The 20,901-nt window shown below is 42.4% G+C and overlaps 1 protein-coding gene across 2 annotated transcripts in view; it reads right to left on the reverse strand.

The window, feature by feature from the left end:
* Positions 1 to 20,901, reverse strand: part of grip1 (glutamate receptor interacting protein 1) — a 371,696-nt gene that overhangs the window by 92,536 nt on the left and 258,259 nt on the right. For both annotated transcript variants that reach the window (XM_063006172.1, XM_063006163.1), the window contains exons 9-11: positions 19,912 to 20,081; positions 11,878 to 12,024; positions 5,166 to 5,315 (exon numbers count right to left, since the gene is read on the reverse strand). In XM_063006172.1, coding sequence (XP_062862242.1) covers positions 5,166 to 5,315; positions 11,878 to 12,024; positions 19,912 to 20,081 — 467 coding nt within the window. The remainder of the gene's footprint in view (positions 1 to 5,165; positions 5,316 to 11,877; positions 12,025 to 19,911; positions 20,082 to 20,901) is intronic.

Genomic DNA, 20,901 nt, shown 5'->3' on the forward strand with positions numbered 1-20,901 from the left:
TAACTCCACCAAATGAAGTAAACAGACAGAGCAAATATAACGTCGCATTTTTCATTCTGATTCAGTTTGATGGTTGTGGAAATGGAAAAAAAGATGTGAAATGTTGCCTCCATACCCTGTAAGCCCACTTAATTCCAAACAGACTATTCCAGAATAGTAAATAGGGACAGTGGTAGCCTAACGGGGAAGATCTTTGAGTTATCAACTGAAAGGTTAAGAATTTGAATCCCAGCTCTAACATGCAGCCACTGTTGGGCCCTTGAGCAAGGCCCTCAACCCTCTCTGCTCCACGGGGCGCCGTACAATGGTTGACCCTGCACTCTGACCCCAGCTTTTACCCACACCTTTAGATGTACACCAATCAACCATAACATTAAAACCACCTCCTTGTTTCTACACACATTGTTCATTTTATCAGCTCCACTTACCATATAGGAGCACTTTATAGTTCTACAATTACTGACTGTAGTCCATCTGTTTCTCTGCATGCTTTGTTAGCCCCCTTTCATGCTGTTCTTTAATGGTCAGGACTCTCCCAGGACCACTACAGAGCAGATACTATTTGGGTGGTGGGTCATTCTCAGCACTGCAGTAACACTGACGTGGTGGTGGTGTGCTAGTGTGTGTTTTGCTGGTATGAGTAGATAATGGTGCCCAGGTGGCGCAGCGGTCGGCAGGGCGCCATCTAGCGGCGATAATTGGCAGTGCCTGCAGCAGATACTAATTGGCCACCGTATCTGCAGGGTGGGGGCCGGACTATGTGTGGGTGGGAGCTTCATACGCTGTGTAAGGACCCTGATTGGTGGAAGAGACGCCTGTGCAGAATGCACGGGCGAGAAAAGGAGAGCTGTGCATGTGTCGTAAGAGGCGTGTACAGCGACGTGCTCTCCTCGGATGCAATCTGGTATCTCTAGGAGCAGTGGAAGACAAAATTGAGTGTGCTAAATCGGGAGGAAAATGGGGAGAAAATGCATAAAAAAATAAATAATTAAGTGGATAAGACACAGCAGCGCTGATGGAGTTTTTAAACACCTCACTGTCACTGCTGGACTGAGAATAGTCCACCAACCAAAAACATCCCCGCCAACAGCGCCCCGTGGGCAGTGTCCTGTGACAACGAATGAAGGTCCAGAAGATGACCAACTCAAACAGTAGCAATAGATGAGCGATCGTCTCTGACTTTACATCTACAAGGTGGACCAACTAGGTAGGAGTGTCTAATAGAGTGGACAGTGAGTGGACACGGTATTTAAAAACTCCAGCAGCGCTGCTGTGTCTGATCCACTCATACCAGCACAACACACACTAACACACCACCACCATGTCAGTGTCACTGCAGTGCTGAGAATGATCCACCACCCAAATAATACCTGCTCTGTGGTGGTCCTGTGGGGGTCCTCACCACTGAAGAACAGGGTGAAAGCAGGTGGTTTTAATGTTATGGCTGATCAGTGTATGTATATATGACAAATAAAGGCATTTTATAACTAGTGTTTGGCAGTGGTGAATCAGTGGTTAAGATACAGGACTAGCAAGAAAGAGGTTGCTATCTCAAGCCCTACTTTCAATTTGCCACTGTCCCTGAGCAAGGTGCTTCTCCCTAAATTGATTGCACTGTAATTGATTACAATTATAAGTAGCTTTGGATGAAAGCATCTGAAAAAATGCCGGAAATGTTAAACAGCCGCACACAATCCTAAGATCGCTGTGCTCAATCACTGGCTGGTGTGCTATCATTAGGGTCTGGAGCAGAGTGACTGGTTCTGTTTAAACTTGACACTTTGCCAGCAAAATCTTGGTTTAGTGGGCTCCTACGATGCCAGCTGTGAAATGACAACCATCAAAATGAGAGGGAAAGGTCTAGTGTGTGTTTTTGCCAAGACACAAACTGGCAAGCACATCTTTACGAGCTGCAACCCACACATTATCCTATGTCCTTGTGCTAAGAGATGGGTGCATTCTGGCCCCTTCCAGTTCCAATAAACTGACAGCCCTTGGCACTGGTTGGCAGTGCAAGATTGAAAGGAATGACAGGAATGTTGTGTCTGCCAAACAGAAAGCATGGATAATTATCCCACAGATCCTGGTCATAATAGTTTGTAGCTTAGTCTGTGCTCGAACTGGTGAGGTGGGACTATGAAGCGAGTGCTGATTCTTCTGTGCCACTTAGAAGTCGTATAGCGTACACAGAAATGGTATACCTCCACAATGTATATATAAGAAAAAGAGTGGTTACACCAAGTGTTGATTTGATTTGGATTTCTCTTTTGTTCATTTACTTTCACTCAGCTCCACTTACCATATAGGAGCACTTTGTAGTTCTACAATTACTGACTGTAGTCCATCTGTTTCTCTACATACTTTTTTTTAACCTGCTTTCACCCTGTTCTTCAATGGTCAGGACCCTCCCAGAATCACTACTAAGCAGGTATTATTTGGGTGGTGGATCATTCTCAGCACTGCAGTGACACTGACATGGTGGTGGTGTGTTAGTGTGTGTTGTGCTGGTATGAGTGGATCAGACACAGCAGCGCTGCTGGAGTTTTTAAATACACTGTCCACTCACTGTCCACTCTATTAGACACTCCTACCTAGTTGGTCCACCTTGTAAATGTAAAGTCAGAGATGATCGCTCATCTATTGCTGCTGTTTGAGTTGGTCATCTTCTAGACCTTCATCAGTGGTCACAGGTTGCTGCCCACGGGGCGCTGTTGGCTGGATATATTTTTGGTTGGTGGACTATTCTCAGTCCAGCAGTGACAGTGAGGTGTTTAAAAACTCCATCAGCATTGCTGTGTCTTATCCACTCATACCAGCACAACACACACTAACACACCACCACAATGTCAGTGTCACTGCAGTGCTGAGAATGATCCACCACCCAAATAATACCTACTCTGTATTGGTCCTGGGAGAGTCCTGACCATTGAAGAACAGCATGAAAGGGGGCTAACAAAGCATGCAGAGAAACAGAAGGACTACAGTCAGTAATTGTAGAACTGTAGAAGATATACAGTACAGGCCAAAAGTTTGGACACACCTTCTCATTCAATGCGTTTTCTGTATTTTCATGACTATTTACATTGTAGATTCTCACTGAAGGCATCAAAACTATGAATGAACACATGTGGAGTTATGTACTTAACAAAAAAAGGTGAAATAACTGAAAACATGTTTTATATTCTAGTTTCTTCAAAATAGCCACCCTTTGCTCTGATTACTGCTTTGCACACTCTTGGCATTCTCTCAATGAGCTTCAAGAGGTAGTCACCTGAAATGGTTTTCAGGTGTGCCTTATCAGGGTTAATTAGTGGAATTTCTTGCTTTATCAATGGGGTTGGGACCATCAGTTGTGTTGTGCAGAAGACAGGTTACTACACAGCCGACAGCCCTATTGGACAACTGTTAAAATTCATATTATGGAAAGAACCAATCAGCTAACTAAAGAAAAACGAGTGGCCATCATTACTTTAAGAAATGAAGGTCAGTCAGTCCGGAAAATTGCAAAAACTTTAAATGTGTCCCCAAGTGGAGTCACAAAAACCATCAAGCGCTACAGCGAAACTGGCACACACGAGGACTGACCCAGGAAAGGAAGACCAAGAGTCACCTCTGCTTCTCAGGACAAGTTCATCCGAGTCACCAGCCTCAGAAATCGCAAGTTAACAGCAGCTCAGATCACAGACCAGTTGAATGCCACACAGAGTTCTAGCAGCAGACCCATCTCTAGAACAACTGTTAAGAGGAGACTGCGCAAATCAGGCCTTCATGGTCAAATAGCTGCTAGGAAACCACTGCTAGGGAGAGGCAACAAGCAGAAGAGATTTGTTTGGGCCAAAAAACACAAGGAATGGACATTAGACCAGTGGAAATCTGTGCTTTGGTCTGATGAGTCCAAATTTGAGATCTTTGGTTCCAACCGCCGTGTCTTTGTGAGACGCAGAAAAGGTGAACGGATGGATTCCACATGCCTGGTTCCCACTGTGAAGCATGGAGGAGGAGCTGTGATGGTGTGGGGGTGTTTTGCTGGTGACACTGTTGGGGATTTATTCAAAATTGAAGGCACACTGAACCAGCATGGCTACCACAGCATCCTGCAGCAACATGCCATCCCATCTGGTTTGCGTTTAGTTGGACCATCATTTATTTTTCAACAGGACAATGACCCCAAACACACCTCCAGGCTGTGTAAGGGCTATTTGACCAAGAAGGAGAGTGATGGAGTGCTGCGGCAGATGACTTGGCCTCCACAGTCATCGGACCTGAACCCAATCGAGATGGTTTGGGGTGAGCTGGACCGCAGAGTGAAGGCAAAGGGGCCAACAAGTGCTAAACACCTCTGGGAACTCCTTCAAGACTGTTGGAAAACCATTTCAGGTGACTACCTCTTGAAGCTCATTGAGAGAATGCCAAGAGTGTGCAAAGCAGTAATCAGAGCAAAGGGTGGCTATTTTGAAGAAACTAGAATATAAAACATGTTTTCAGTTATTTCACCTTTTTTTGTTAAGTACATAACGCCACATGTGTTCATTCATAGTTTTGATGCCTTCAGTGAGAATCTACAATGTAAATAGTCATGAAAATACAGAAAACGCATTGAATGAGAAGGTGTGTCCAAACTTTTGGCCTGTACTGTATATATATACAGTATATATACCTGCATATATGTGTATATATACCCTGCACTATGCTAAGTTTCTCTGGCAAGGAAAGGTCATTATAACTGGATCTATTTACAGATTTTGTCTATTCGTATCCAATTAAGCATGAACAGCCACATTTGTTGTCGACACAATGCACAGCACATCAAGAGAAGCAATAACACTCAAACGGAGCCACATTAAAACATATTTGTGATGAGCCGACTTCCAGCGCAGGGACGCTAATACATTAGAGGAAGGCTAAAGGAAATCAATAGCAAGCAGCTATTTATGCTTACCAAGCTCTTCTGCGAAATAGATGAAGGAGCCTATAAGCGGTGCAAATATAAGCCCAAATCCTACTGCCTTACAGATCATGAACAATATTTTTACTATTTGTCACACTGTAGCTGAAAATCACCAAAAGTGCAGTGCAGTCTAATTACTAGAACCTTCAGGATATATCCATACAGACTAATACACAAATCAAACCGCGAACAGCTTAGACAACGGTATGGAACCTACATGAACTCCTGTAGTCCTTCTTCTTGAGCTTGCGCCTCATCATAGTGCCGCGGGGACTTGTGGGATACATGTTGCGCGGCAGTGTGCTCATGTTGAGAGAGCTCAGGCTGTAGGCACTCATGGAGGTGGGCGAGAAGGACGAACCCAGAGCTGAGGGGGAAAAAAAGATCAGTTCGTTTTGATAGAAGATTGCAAAAATAATACAGAGCTCATTGTATAAATCTATACAGCTTAGTCAGTTTTGTACAAATACATAAATAAAAAGTACTCAGTACAAAGGACAGTAAATTATGGCACAGTATAGTTTCGGTCGGCAAATACATACCCACAAAAAGACAATTCTGTAGAGTTTGTTGGGTGGTGATCACTAGACCCTCTCTAAAATATAACTTTCCTGTAGCTTGAGTAGTACCATCAAGGGTGCAGCTTTTCTACCTTTTGACTTTAAACTCTGTCAATCCTACAGCCGATCTGATAAGGACCTACTAGCTTGTATAGCCAATTTAGCTAAACGGTCAACTAAAGGAGGTTTCGAGGTTGTGCCAAGCCTCTGCCATAAAAGAAATATCTACCCCACTGTGGTATTTTTTTTTTTTTTTTTACATTTTACATTTTCAGCATTTAGCAGACGCCTTTATCCAAAGCGACTTACACAATGAGCAATTGAGGGTTAAGGGCCTTGCTCAGGGACCCAACAGTGGCAACTTGGTGGTGGCGGGGCTTGAACCGGCAACCTTCTGTTTACTAGTCCAGTACCTTAACCACTGAGCTATCACTGCGTGGTATTTTGTGGTATTAAATTGCCCTAGGTATGAGTGTGTGTCTCACTTCCTCACCCAATGCACCAAATACCACCACATTCGCTCCCAATTCTTCGCCAAATTAAATAATATTATCCCCAACTTTAACTTCCAACCGCACCCCGACAAATAGCCCCACCTACTGGAGGAGCACAGAGAGAGAGCTGCATACTAGCAGCACTCTACACATACACCTGCCACCAGGTGAGGGACAGTGGGTGACCATGTATTGTTACTATTTGCACTGTTCTTATATTTTTTTATTGTATTTATTATTATTTTATTCTATTTATTATTTTTATATTATTTTATTCTATTTATTATTATATTATTTTATTTATTATTATTTTATTATTTTTATACTGTTTTATTCTATTTATTATTATTTTAATTCTATTTATTATTGCTTTTATATTATTTTATTCTATTTATTATTATTTTATTATTTTTATATTATTTTTATCCTATTGATTATTATTTTATTATTTTTATATTATTTATTCTATTTTTTATTTTATTCTATTTATTATTATTTTTATATTATTTTATTCTATTTATTATTATTTTATTCCATTTATTATTATTTTATTCTATTTATTATTATTTTATTCTATTTATTATTATTATTTTTTTTTTTATATTATTTTTATATTATTTTATTCTATTTATTATTATTTTATTCTATTTATTATTTTTTTTATATTATTTACTCTATTTATTATTATTTTATTCCATTTATTATTATTTATTCTATTTATTATTATTTTATTACTTTTATATTATTTTATTTCTTTGCATCTGTAACTATTCTGTATATATTTGTTCTTTCTTATTTTTATTTTTGTGTGTGTGTTTGCCCTGTGATGGACTGGTGACCTGTCCAAGGTGGTTCCTGTATTTTGCCTAGTGAATTATACTCACCGCGACCCTGAATAGGATAAAGCGGTGGTAAAACCGACAATGAATAAATGAATGAATTAATGAATAAAACTGATCATTCCAAACAGGTCCTGACTGTGTATAAGCTGTCAGGAAAGTAATAGTGCATTTGGCCACGGCATTTATATATATATATATATTTTTTTTTTCCCTTTTTCTCCTCCTTTAGCACATCCAATTGTTCAATTTGCATCGTGCTTCCTCTCTGTCTATGCAAACCCTGCCCTGACCGAGGAGATCGAAGCTAACCCATATCCCCTCCGAAACATGGGAAGCAGCCGGATGCATTTTTGCCACCCACACATTGATGAGTTTGGCGCCACCTAGCGTTGCATGCGGAGAGACACACCCTAAAGGCCTCTTCCTCATCTCTGTGCAGGCGCCTCTAATCAGCCGGCAGAGGTCGTAATCGCATTCTGACAGAGAGAGACCCACATCCGGTTCTTTGTCCCACCCCCCAACTGAGCAACCGGCCAATCGTTGCTCATACAGCCACTCAGCCTCGAACTGGGGAGGCAGAGCTGGATTTGATACCAGGTACTCAGAATCCAGCTCTGGTTGAAGCATGTTTTTTTACCGCTGCGCCACCTGAGCGGCTTTACATCAATGTTTAAAACAGTGGTCGGACTGCAGCGTTTCTTTCTATACAGCTACTAAGCTGTGGGAGGCTTGCTAATAAACCCTAGCGGCCCACCTACAAGTTGGAAGCATTTTGCAGTGGGTGGGTTCACCTCTATCCACAAGTTAATAAACTACTGGCAGTACGCAGCTTCTGAATACTGGCTAATTGGCAGTGGAGTTTCACTAAATAAGTAAAGCAAGAGACTCTCAATAAAGCTCCCAGAGTAAAGTATGTTTTCCAAAAAAGTAGACCAACATAAAGCGTAATATAAAGACACATATTTGCAATAAAAATTGTGAGTGAAGACAGCAATGAAAGTGGCAGAGTGAAAGTGCTTACAGTGAATTCCACCTAAGTGCCTGTAATTTAGCCAATAAAGCTTTTTCTGGCCCTCAGACAACTTTAGAGCATTTAAAACGTGCATACTGTGCCATTGAAAGACAGAACAAAGCTACACGGAAATCAATACAGCCACAATCGCAGGAATTTTTAGTCAAGAGTTGCAGGCCAACAGCCCTGAATCAAGGAGAATATCCAATGAGAGGGGGGTGTTTTGGGAGGCAAGCAGTATCCGAAAGACTAAATTGATAATAATCTTGACAGCATTATATCATCCCACCTATTTAGCCTATCGGTAGACATTATAAAAGCAGGAGCATAGTCTATGAACGACTTCATTTTCAATGAGCCCCTAAAGCTGGTGTAACACAGAATGATTTTGCACTTGCTAACTGAAATGTTGTGCTTCTATGTAAAAAATGCATAATGCGACACGCTCACTGGTGGATTTACTGGCATTAGAACCAAAGAGAGCTTATGATAAAACTCTGGGTTTATCCAGAGTTTATCAAAAGCGACTTACACTACTGTGACAATATCTAAGTCTAAGCAATTGAGGGTTAAGGGCCTTGCTCAAGGGCCCAACAGCAGCAACCTAACAGTGGTGGGGCTTGAACTAGTGACCTTCTGATTACTAGTCCAGACCTGAGATGGCAGGTTCATATGGGGCACAGTCACACACCAGCAGGTTGGGCACCTATACGGACAGTGATTGGCTCGTCCGTCGGGCTGGATGCCAGAGGGGATTCCTTATAACTGATGCAAATACGGCATCTGCTGGCTGATTGATGATGCGCAGAGACGGGGGATAATGGAGATCAGTGCTAGACTCTCTGTGCCCCATAATAACCCATCTCGTACAGGTGAAATTATGAAGTCTGCTACTGCACACGTGTCAAAGGGGATGTGTGTTGATCACAGCTCCCCTCGGTCAGGAGTGGAAGTCAGCTGCAGTAGAGAGGAAGCAAAATGCAACTGGATTGGATATGACTAGATTGAAAAACTGCCACTACGGCACCCAGGTAGCACAGCGAGATATTCCACTAGCACACCAGCGCTGAGATTCTGAACACCCCGGTTCGAATCTCGGCTCTGCTACCGGTTGGCTGGGCGCCATCTAGCTGGCATAACTGCCAGTGCCTGCAGCAGACAAAATCGGCCACTGAGTCTGCTGGGTGGGAATCGACCTGACTAGGTGGGTGGGGCCTGTACAGAAGTGGATGAGCCACATGTGCGAATCCACCAAAGCACAGGCAAAAAAGAAAGGGGGTGAGGACTGCGCACATGCCAGAAGGGGCATGGAGCAGGTGAATATACGCTCCTTGAACACAATCGGGATCCCCAGCAGCGCAAGACTAATTGGCTATGCTAAATCGGGAGAAAAAGGGAGAAAATGCATAAATGACGGCAGAGGGATGTTGCATAATTATAAAAAATCGAGTACTAATTTACACTGTCATAATTGCCTACATAAATTATTATACAGCCTACACACAGCATTCTGCTGGCCGGCTAAGGCTGAGTGGCCACATGAACAACGATTGGCCTGTTGTTCGGATATGGGCGGGACTAAGCCGGATGGGGTCTCTCTCTCTCATAACTGCTGCAAATTACGACCTCTGCTGGCTGATTGATGGCGCCTGCACAGAGATGAGAAAAGAGTGCTCTCAGGGTGAGTCCTCTCCGTGCACAACGCTGAGCTGCACTGCACTCGTCAAAGTGTAGGTGATAAGATGCATACGGCATGCTGACCGCGTGTCGGAGGGGGCGTGGGTTAGTTTCGTTCTCCTCAATCAGAGCAGGGATCGGCCTTGATGTGTCTGATCCACTCATATCAGCACAACACACACTAACACACCACCACCATGTCAGTGTCACTGCAGAGCTGAGAATGATCCACCACCCAAATAATACCTGCTCTGTGGTGGTCCTGACCATTGAAGAACAGCATGAAAGATGGCCTACTATCAGTAATTGTAGAACTACAAAGTGCTTCTATATGGTCAGTGAAGCTGATAAAATGGACAATGTGTGTAGAAACAAGGAGGTGGTTTTAATGTTATGGCTGGTCGGTGTATTTTCTCAATACAAAAGAATATATCATGTAGTATCTAACTACCACACAGTTTGAAGGATGGGCATCTTTTGTTCCCTCTTTTAAACATACCTCATTGCTTTCAATATACAGACGACTTGCCGTTATTAATGTACCATTATTTTTAGTGCTGAATTCAAATATTTGACAAGTGGCACAGGTAGACTGATTTTTCTTCGGCATCTTGCACATATTAAATAAATGTTCATTGTATAATCTGACACGAAGAACACATGATTTTATTGGAATCATGTCATAGGGTAGAATTTATTAAGACGGCTGAAATCGAACGGTGTACGACTAGCTTAGGGCTTAGTTGAATGTCAGTATCGCATGTTTGCAGAGTGTGAAACATCACTGCCACAGCTTCTCTCCAGCAAATCTTGCTTTAAGCTCCAGAGCCAGAGTGTTGCCATAAAAAGCTCAGCCACTGCATCCCCAGCTCAAATTATAACGCAGATGTACACCTTGCTTTAATGCGCTTGCCTCTGGTGAAAAGGAGCCCAGTAACACCCACAGACGTTGTGAATAAAGGAGCAGAGATAAAGATGGAGAATACTGAGGAGCCTCAGTGCATTTTATGGACAATGAGACAGCCAGGGGTTAGTTCCGCTCTAGTTTCTGCTTAGCGATGCAAAATGCACAAGGCAGCACAAACATACAACTTCAGGACGGGATAAACAGGGTCACAGGAGGTACACAATAATTCAACAAAGGCGGAATAATACATTTCCACTAGGGCACTGTGTCATGTTTAGCATGCATTGAAATTGAATAGAATGATGTAGTGTGTGTGGTCTAATCTCTGTTCACTGTTTCTATAGACAAAATTGATGTCTTCCAGGACTTTAAATTTAAAAACAATTTACTCATGATGGAGGTCTACAGGCAGTTGTTATAGACAGTCAGTAAATGTAATAGATGACAGTAAATGACAGTCCATACTTTTAGTGTACACCTGTAAGGGACCTGCAACTGTTCTTTTTCTGGGACTAAATAAGTGGGACATACACTGATCAGCTTATCGGTGCTACAATTACTGACTGTAGTACATCTGTTTTTCTACATATCTTTTTAGCCTGCTTTCACCCTGTTCTTCAATGGTCAGGACCCCCACAGAACCACTACAGAGCAGGTATTATTTAGGTGGTGGATCATTCTCAGCACTGCAGTGACACTGACATGGTGGTGGTGTGTTAGTGTGTGTTGTGCTGGTATGAGTGGATCAGACACAGCAGCGCTGCTGGAGTTTTTAAATACTGTGTCCACTCACTGTCCACTCTATTAGACACTCCTACCTAGTTGGTCCACCTTGTAGATGTAAAGTCAGAGATGATCGCTCATCTATTGCTGCTGTTTGAGTTGGTAATCTTTAGACCTTCATCAGTGGTCAAAGGAAGCACCCTATGGGGCGCTGTTGGCTGGATGTTTTTGGTTGGTGGACTATTCTCAGTCCAGCAGTGACACTGAGGTGTTTCAAAACTCCATCAGCATTGATGTGTCTGATCCACTCAAAGCAGCACGACACACACTAACACACCACCACCATGTCAGTGTCACTGCAGTGCTGAGAATGATCCACCACCCAAATAATACCTGCTCTGTGGTGGTCCTGACCATTGAAGAACAGCATGAAAGATGGACTACAATCAGTAATTGTAGAACTACAAAGTGCTTCTATATGGTCAGTGAAGCTGATAAAATGGACAATGTGTGTAGAAACAAGGAGGTGGTTTTAATGTTATGGCTGGTCGGTGTATTTTCTCAATACAAAGGAATAAAAAGTGTATAAATGATTTTAGTACGCTATTGCTATAATTCATGTCAAGCAAAAAGGTCAAAGCTCGGAACAGTAGGAGAGAAATGAAAGATCTGGCAAGCCAGAGTCATAAGGAAAAAAGAGGAAAGGTTCATTACAGGGGTTGTTTGGAGAGGATTTCTGCTTGGCCTGGCTGCGGGACTGGTCGGGGTGGTAGGTGTTATAATGCTGGTAAGGGAGAAAGTTGCTGTTGTTGTTTGTGCCGGACTCCCAGGGTAGCGGCCGGTTGCTCCTCTGCACCTTGACTGAGCACACGGAGAGCAGAAAGAGACCAAATAAAACAGAAGCACTTCACAACAGCATTTACACATACTGTATAGTACATCACAAGACATGCTGACACTGTGGATTTCATACTTAATATTTACAGGCATTTTAATACTGGTTAATGCTTTGTTTATTGCACAAACGAGCTCTTTGAAATTAAAAAGTACATACAAAGAGCACAGATGTTTATCCGAATAAATAATACTTCTTTTCAAGACCAATTTCTTTAAGCTGTCTTGCTGCAACAAGTGTCCCACGTTTCATGCAGATCCAAAACCATAATCATAATATACAGTGGACCCCCTGACTTTAGAATTTAATTGGTTCTAAAGGGCTGTTCTTAAGTCAAAATGTTCGTTAGTTAAACCTATTTTTCCCATAAGAAATAATGTAAACAGAATTAATCTGTGCCAGACCTCCCAAACCACCCCCTTACCTAACCTCTCTAATGTCTTAAATTGTCTTTTTTCTTATAAATACAAGTTTTTTTTCCCTTAATCTTAAATTATAGAATAGACATTCCTGTAATAAACAATAATAAACAACAATACACAGTAGTACTGTACATAAACACACATCACATTTCAGTACAGTACAGTGTGCTGTACCATACATCATAATTCATTGTATATACCAGAAACAACTATAACTCTAATATTTCTCTATTATTTCCTTCTTTATTTCAATAGCGTTGTATTTTGTAGGTGTAATTTCACGAAAGAATAACTTCCTTCTTCTCTCTTACTCAATGTCCCCTCTGTCTGATACACAGTGACAGCTACTGGCAGGAGTAATTATATAACAACAAAAAACTGAGCTTTCTCTGCACCTTCTCTGGGGACATTTTAATATAGAATTTTACAAAATATAAAGAAAAGACCAGAAAAACACCGTCCGCTGTCCGAATGTTCGCTCACTGTATATACACTGCCTGGCCAAAAAAAAGGTCACACACTCTAATATTTCATTGGACCGCCTTTAGCTTTGATTACGGCACACATTCGCTGTGGCATCGTTTCCACAAGCTTCTGCAATGTCACAACATTTATTTCTGTCCAGAGTTGCATTAATTTTTAGATCTTGTATTGATGATGGGAGATTTGGACCACTGCGCAAAGTCTTCTCCAGCACATCCCAAAGATTCTCAATGGGGTTCAGGTCTGGAATCTGTGGTGGCCAATCCATGTGTGAAAATGATGTCTCATGCTCCCTGAACCACTCTTTCACAATTTGAGCCCAATTAATCCTGGCATTGTCATCTTGGAATATGCCCGTGCCATCAGGGAAGAAAAAATCCATTGATGGAATAACCTGGTCGTTCAGTATGTTCAGGTAGTCAGCTGACCTCATTCTTTGGGCACATAACATTGCTGAACCTAGACCTGACCAACTGCAGCAACCCCAGATCATAGCACTGCCCCCACAGGCTTGTACGGTAAGCACTAGGCATGATGGGTGCATCACTTCAGCCGCCTCTCTTCTTACCCTGATGCACCCATCACTCTGGAACAGGGTAAATCTGGAATCATCAGACCACATGACCTCCTTCCATTGCTCCAGAGTCCAATCTTTATGCTCCCTAGCAAATTGAAGCCGTTTTTGCCGGTTAGCCTCACTGACAAGTGGTTTTCTTAAGGCTACACAGCTGTTTAGTCCCAATCCCTTGAGTTCCCTTCGCATTGTGTGTGTGGAAATGCTCTTACTTTCACTATTAAACATATCCCTGAGTTCTACTGTAGTTTTTCTGCCATTTGATTTCACCAAACGTTTAAGTGATCGCCAATCACGATCATTCAAGATTTTTTTCCGACCACATTCCTTCCTCAAAGATGATGTTTCCCCACTGTCCTTCCCCTTTTTAATAATGCATTGGACAGTTCTTAACCCGATTTTAGTAGTTTTAGCAATTTCCTTAGATGTTTTCTCTGCTTGATGCATGCCAATAATTTAACCCTTCTGAAACAAATTAACATCTTTTCCGCGACCACAGGATGTGTCTTTCGACATGGTTGTTTAACAAATGAGAAGCTACTCACTGCATCAGTTAGGGTTAAATAACTTGTTGCCAGCTGAAACATAATCACCCATGCAGTAATTATCCAATGGGAGGCTCTTACCTATTTGCTTAGTTAAATCCAGGTGGTGACCTTTTTTTTGGCCAGGCAGTGTATATATAATATATATAGAGAGAGAGAGAGACGGTTGGAGTCAACTTGTTTGCAATCCGAAATTTGTTCGTACGTTAAGTTGAAAAAGATCGTTCGTAACCCAAAATGTTCATATGGTAAACCGTTCGTAACTCAAGGGTCTACTGTACTGTACATATATTCAGATATGCTCCAATCCCCCCTCCTTAATATACTGATGTAAAAATTTTAAATAAACATATTCCACTCACAATCTTTGCATAATGATAGAATTAATAAATATTCCCATAGTCTTTCTGTAGTCTTTCTCAGCAGACACAGAACTCAGGAGCTGAACAGTCATGGCTCTCATCTGCAGACACTGGCATGCTGCTCGAGCATCGATTCCATTCGAGGCAGCAGTTAATTTTAGCATGGCTGCAGATCTAAGCGGTAGTGCAGAACTCCAGCACAGACAGGTTGAGAGGAGAGGAAATGCTGTAGGTCTAACAGTGCTAGAGAAAGCACCTGCTGAGTCTAGTCCTGCCTGACCACATGTGAGCCATTACCGATGGGCCTGTGAGTCGATTTATTTAGATTTATGTATGTACGTCGGTTTATACATGCATTTGAAAATGTGTGGGTGTTGTGATGTGAATAATTATGATGCTGTGGTGCTTTAGTGCTTCTCTAGAAGAAATTTGATGTGTGTTGCATGATTTTTCATATCAACATTTCTGTGGTGGTCATTTGAAGCATACTGTAGTTGTACATACAGTCAGCTTTAGAATTACTGGTCATAAAAATATATTAGCTATAAAGTAAAGTAATAGATGAGGCGACACTGTGACTCAGTGGGTAGCACTGTCGCCTCACATCAAGAAGATTCTGGGTTCGATTCCTTGGTGTAGAGGTCCGGGTCCTTTCTGTGTGGAGTTTGCATGTTCTCCCTCTGTCCATGTGGGTTTCTTCTGGGAGCTCTGGTTTCTTCCCACAGTCCAAAGACATGCAAGTGAGGTGAATTGAATATGCAAAATTGTCCATTAAAGACTTGAACTGATGAATCATGTGTAACCAGTAATGACTGCAGTGGTAAAAACACATGCTAGCGCACCAGAGCTGGGATTTCGAATACATTCGGCTGGGCTGAGCGGCCACATGAACAACGATTGGCCTGTTGTTCATATAGGGGTGGGGTATTACGCCGGATAGGGACTCCTTGTAACTAATGCACTACGACCTCTGCTGGCTGATTGATGGCGCCTGCACAGAGAGGGGGAAAGAGTGCGGATCAGGGTGTGTCTCTCCGCACACAAGGCTAATTCGCATATATGCACTCGACTAGTGTGGGTGACAAAATGCATACGACTGCTGCCCACGTGTCGGAGGGGGTGTGGTTTAGCTTTGTTCTCAATTAGAGCAGCGACCGGGCCGCTCAGGTGGCGCAGCAGTAAAAACACATGCTGGAACCAGAGCGAATACATCGTATCGAATCTCAGCTCTGCCTTGCCGGCTAAGGCTGAGCGGCCACATAAACAACGATTGGCCTGTTTTTCAGATATGGGCAGGACTAAGCCGGATGGGGTCTCTCTCTCATGACTGGTGCAATTACAACCTCTGCTGACTGATTGATGGCGCCTGCACAGAGATGAGAAAAGAGTGCTCTCAGGGTGTGTCCCTCCGTACACGCAGCTCGTCAAAGTGTAGGTGATAAGATGCATACGGCATGCTGCCCACGTGTCGGAGGGGGCGTTGGTTAGCTTCGTTCTCCTCAATCAGAGCAGAGATCGGCATTGGTGGAGAGGAAGCAAGATGCAATGGGGCAATTGGACGTGCTAAAAAAATTTCGTCCGCTTCATATTACCAGCCAGTGTTGGGTTCCCACATTGAGTCGTATTGCGTACGTAGAGCCACGCCAAACTTCATTTGTGGGTAGAGAGCATGTGGTAGAAACGGTGGCTGTGCATATTCAAACTTGCAAGTTCAAACACTCCAGAGTGGTGTGCTAGCGCATTAGACCTCTGTGCCATCTGAGTGCACCACTGAGTTTTTAAATCTACAATTAGACGCCACCTCAAAAGCAACTAACTACTTGGAGGGCATGCAAAACCAATTCATTTTCTTCCTTTTATCTAATCCCACACATAAGGGTCCACAGTTCGCTAAATGCTATACATAGTTCTATGATCAGAGCTTAATGGCAACAAACACTTACGGTGAGTTTGGCATGAAATGAAAGATGATTATATATAGAAAATCCAATCTAATCCTCATTGCTAAAGTGATGGAAAATCTTCAATGTTTCAGGACTGTTTTACCCCAAAGCCTCTGGGAACCTTATAAGGATACAATGCATCATAAACAAAATAAATTTGGCCGCATCTGCCAAGAACTGGGACACAGCTGTCTATAGCACCTTAGATAAAAAAAAAATCCCCAAATGGCTGCATATGGGCTAATTAGTGAACTTCCTAGAATGTAAAGGCCATTGTTAGAAGTCATGTTGTACTGTATGTAGTGCACAAACATAGAGAGAAAAAATCCATGAGGGGTTCAATATAGCTTGGGAGTTACTATCATAGAGACAAATCCCTGTTTGTGGTATTTGAGCTAGAAGGGACCCGCGTTTGATACAGTTTTATTGATCTTTATATATATACGTATATATATATATATATATATATATATATATATATATATATATATATATATACAGGGGTTGGACAATGAAACTGAAACACCTGGTTTTAGACCACAATAATTTATTAGTATGGTGTAGGGCCTCCTTTTGCGGCCAATACAGCGTCAATTCGTCTTGGAAATGACATATACAAGTCCTGCACAGTGGTCAGAGGGATTTTAAGCCATTCTTCTTGCAGGATAGTGGCCAGGTCACTACGTGATGCTGGTGGAGGAAAACGTTTCCTAACTCGCTTCTCCAAAACACCCCAAAGTGGCTCAATAATATTTAGATCTGGTGACTGTGCAGGCCATGGGAGATGTTCAACTTCACTTTCATGTTCATCAAACCAATCTTTCACCAGTCTTGCTGTGTGTATTGGTGCATTGTCATCCTGATACACGGCACCGCCATTGGATGCACATGGTCCTCCAGAATGGTTCGGTAGTCCTTGGCAGTGACGCGCCCATCTAGCACAAGTATTGGGCCAAGGGAATGCCATGATATGGCAGCCCAAACCATCACTGATCCACCCCCATGCTTCACTCTGGGCATGCAACAGTCTGGGTGGTACGCTTCTTTGGGGCTTCTCCACACCGTAACTCTCCCGGATGTGGGGAAAACAGTAAAGGTGGACTCATCAGAGAACAATACATGTTTCACATTGTCCACAGCCCAAGATTTGCGCTCCTTGCACCATTGAAACCGACGTTTGGCATTGGCACGAGTGACCAAAGGTTTGGCTATAGCAGCCCGGCCGTGTATATTGACCCTGTGGAGCTCCCGACGGACAGTTCTGGTGGAAACAGGAGAGTCGAGGTGCACATTTAATTCTGCCGTGATTTGGGCAGCCGTGGTTTTATGTTTTTTGGATACGATCCGGGTTAGCACCCGAACATCCCTTTCAGACAGCTTCCTCTTGCGTCCACAGTTAATCCTGTTGGATGTGGTTTGTCCTTCTTGGTGGTATGCTGACATTACCCTGGATACCGTGGCTCTTGATACATCACAAAGACTTGCTGTCTTGGTCACAGATGCGCCAGCAAGACGTGCACCAACAATTTGTCCTCTTTTGAACTCTGGTATGTCACCCATAATGTTGTGTGCATTGCAATATTTTGAGCAAAACTGTGCTCTTACCCTGCTAATTGAACCTTCACACTCTGTTCTTACTGGTGCAATGTGCAATTAATGAAGATTGGCCACCAGACTGGTCCAATTTAGCCATGAAACCTCCCACACTAAAATGACAGGTGTTTCAGTTTCATTGTCCAACCCCTGTATATACTGTATATATATATATTTTTTGCTTTATGCATTTTCTCCCCTTTTTCTCCCTTTTTAGCGCGTCCAATTGCCCGATTGCGTCATGCTTCCTCTCCACCAATGCCGATCCCTGCTCTGATTGAGGAAACCGAAGCTAACCCACGCCCCCTCCGACACGTGGGCAGAAGGCCTATGCATCTTTTCACCTACACTTTGACGAGTGCAGTGCAGCTCAGCGTTGTGTACAAAGAGTCACACCCTGAGAGCACTCTTTTCTTATCTCTGTGCAGGCACTATCAATCAGCCAGCAGAGGTCGTAATTGCACCAGTCATGAGAGAGAGACCCCATTCGGCTTAGTCCCGCCCATATCCGAACAACAGGTCAATCGTTGTTCATGTGGCAGCTCAGCCTTAGCTGGCAGACAGAGCTGAGATTCGATACGATGTATTCAAGATCCAGCTCTGGTTCCAGCATGTGTTTTTACTGCTGCGCCACCTGAGCGGCCCATTTTTATTGATCAGGTATTGACAGGTATTTTAAGTGGTTGGTCTCTTTCCATGCAAACACATAGGTCTTATGTAAAACAACTTCTTGGAAGATTACCTTTTGTAATAATAATAATAATATGTTAAATTTATATAGCGCCTTTCACAATCCTAAGGACGCTTTACAAACTTGGAATAAAAAATAAAAAAAACGTTTAAAAAGAGAGGAACAGAACGAAGCGATAGTAGGAGAGAATTCCAGAGTTTAGGGGCAGCAGCACTGAATGATCTGTCGCCCACAGCTGACAGTTTAAATTTGAGTGTAGTCAGTGCCAGATGATCTGAGGGTGCAGGAGGGACGGTACAAACAAAGCAGCTCACTGAGGTAAGAAGGAGCAAGATCATGAAGAGCTTTAAATGTTAGAAGGAGGATTTTATATTTAATCCGGCAGATAACTGGTAACCAATGAAGCTGTTGAAGAACAGGTGTGATGTGTGCAGTGTGCTTGGTGAATGTGAGGACTCTAGCTGCTGGGTTCTGGATGTACTGAAGACGGTTTAGCAGTATAGCAGGGAGACCATAGAAGAGAGAGTTACAGTAGTCTAGACGAGAGAAAATGAAAGCGCTGACCAACATTTTGGCATCAGTGTCAGAAAGAACTGAGCAGAGGCGTGCAATATTACACAGAAGAAAGAGAAGTTTAAAGTGGGGTTCAAATGTCAGGGTAGAGTCAAAGAGAATGTCAAGGTTTTTAACAACTTGAGCTGACCTTATTGGTACACCATCAACCGCAATAGTAAAGTTGGTAAATTTCACTAGCTGAGTCTTGCCAGCATTTAGTTTAAGGCAGTTCTTATGTAACCATTGCTTAAGGGCAGTAATGCATGCACTTAGACACTGGACAGGTGTTATAGATGGAGCTATACTAATATAAATCTGAATGTCATCAGCATAGCAGTGAAAATTAAAACCATGACCTCGAATAATCTGGCCCAGAGGAGAGATTTATAAGATAAAAAGGAGAGGACCAAGGACAGAACCTTGAGGCACATCTTGTGCTACATTAGCTGTGGATGTCACTGTTTGTCACTGTTCTAAACATTTAAGCAGTCCTACGTAACTTCTATAACAGACACTAAAATATATTATCAGTGCTGTGTAAGACTTGTATAATGCTACATGCCTGTTACTGTTTTCACATCATATATTACAAAATTCCAACAACTAATTGTTTTTAGGAACAACCCGTTCTTAAAAAGCTTCATTACTGTGATAAAGTTTGACCTGGTGTACATGTATTTCTTACCATGCTCTGGACCTTTAAGAGCCAGCCTGGTCTGGTGATGGGGAAGGATCTCCATTTTGACGTGCTCACATGCACTAGCTAGCAGCTGGGTGGCTTCAGCCAGTGTGCAATACTCCATGCTTGTACCGTCTACTGACAAGATATGATCACCGGCATGCAATGCCCCGCACCTGCACAGAAAAGCTATGTCATTTCGTGCCAGTAATAAAATAACAACAGTGTGTATTATAATGACTAAATAGCCCCAGTGTTGCCAGTTTATGTTATGTACAGACTGGACACCTATTCCTTAACTTTTATAGCCTAATTTACATGTAGAGTAAAATAATGCTAGATCATGGCTGCTTTCGAAAGGCATTGTTTTGTCGTGCAAAAAATAAGGTCAGATCATAAAACAAAACAAATATTACAGTTAACTGGATTGGAGAATTTATTGGCACAATCGTGGGTTCTTACAGCAGTGTATTAACTGACAAACAAAGAACAGAACTGTGGGTCTCTCTTTATACTGCTCTAGTCACATTATACTGTAGTTTCAACACTTCTTCTAAAGTTTGGGTGTAGGACTTTGGAACCTCCATTCTGTGATAACTGTTGTTCCTCATCTGCTAACAACATTTTGCAACAGCTTAACAACAGACGTGTTGCTTATTTCTGTACTTTCCACTCCCAGCCACAACTTAAGCAACGACATGACTAAAAGGATTTAATGCACAAGCAGCATAATACTAATATTCAGGTTATATAATGCATAAAATCTAATCTTTCCATTACATAGATACTGAATTAAAGGACTGTGTATATATTTTTTCATTTAGCCAGGACTTAGACTTAGTGGGTAGCATTGTCGCCACACAGCAAGAAGGTCCTGGGTTCGATTCCCAAGTGCAGCGATCTGGATAAAGTTTGCATGTTGTCCCCGTGTCTGTGTGGGTTTGTGTGATTTGGCTGAATGTCCATAGTTAGTGTGTTGTGCTGGTATGAGTGGAT

The sequence above is a fragment of the Trichomycterus rosablanca genome, chromosome 1 (assembly GCF_030014385.1).
Source record: "Trichomycterus rosablanca isolate fTriRos1 chromosome 1, fTriRos1.hap1, whole genome shotgun sequence".
In the NCBI taxonomy this organism is placed as follows: Eukaryota; Metazoa; Chordata; class Actinopteri; order Siluriformes; family Trichomycteridae; genus Trichomycterus; species Trichomycterus rosablanca.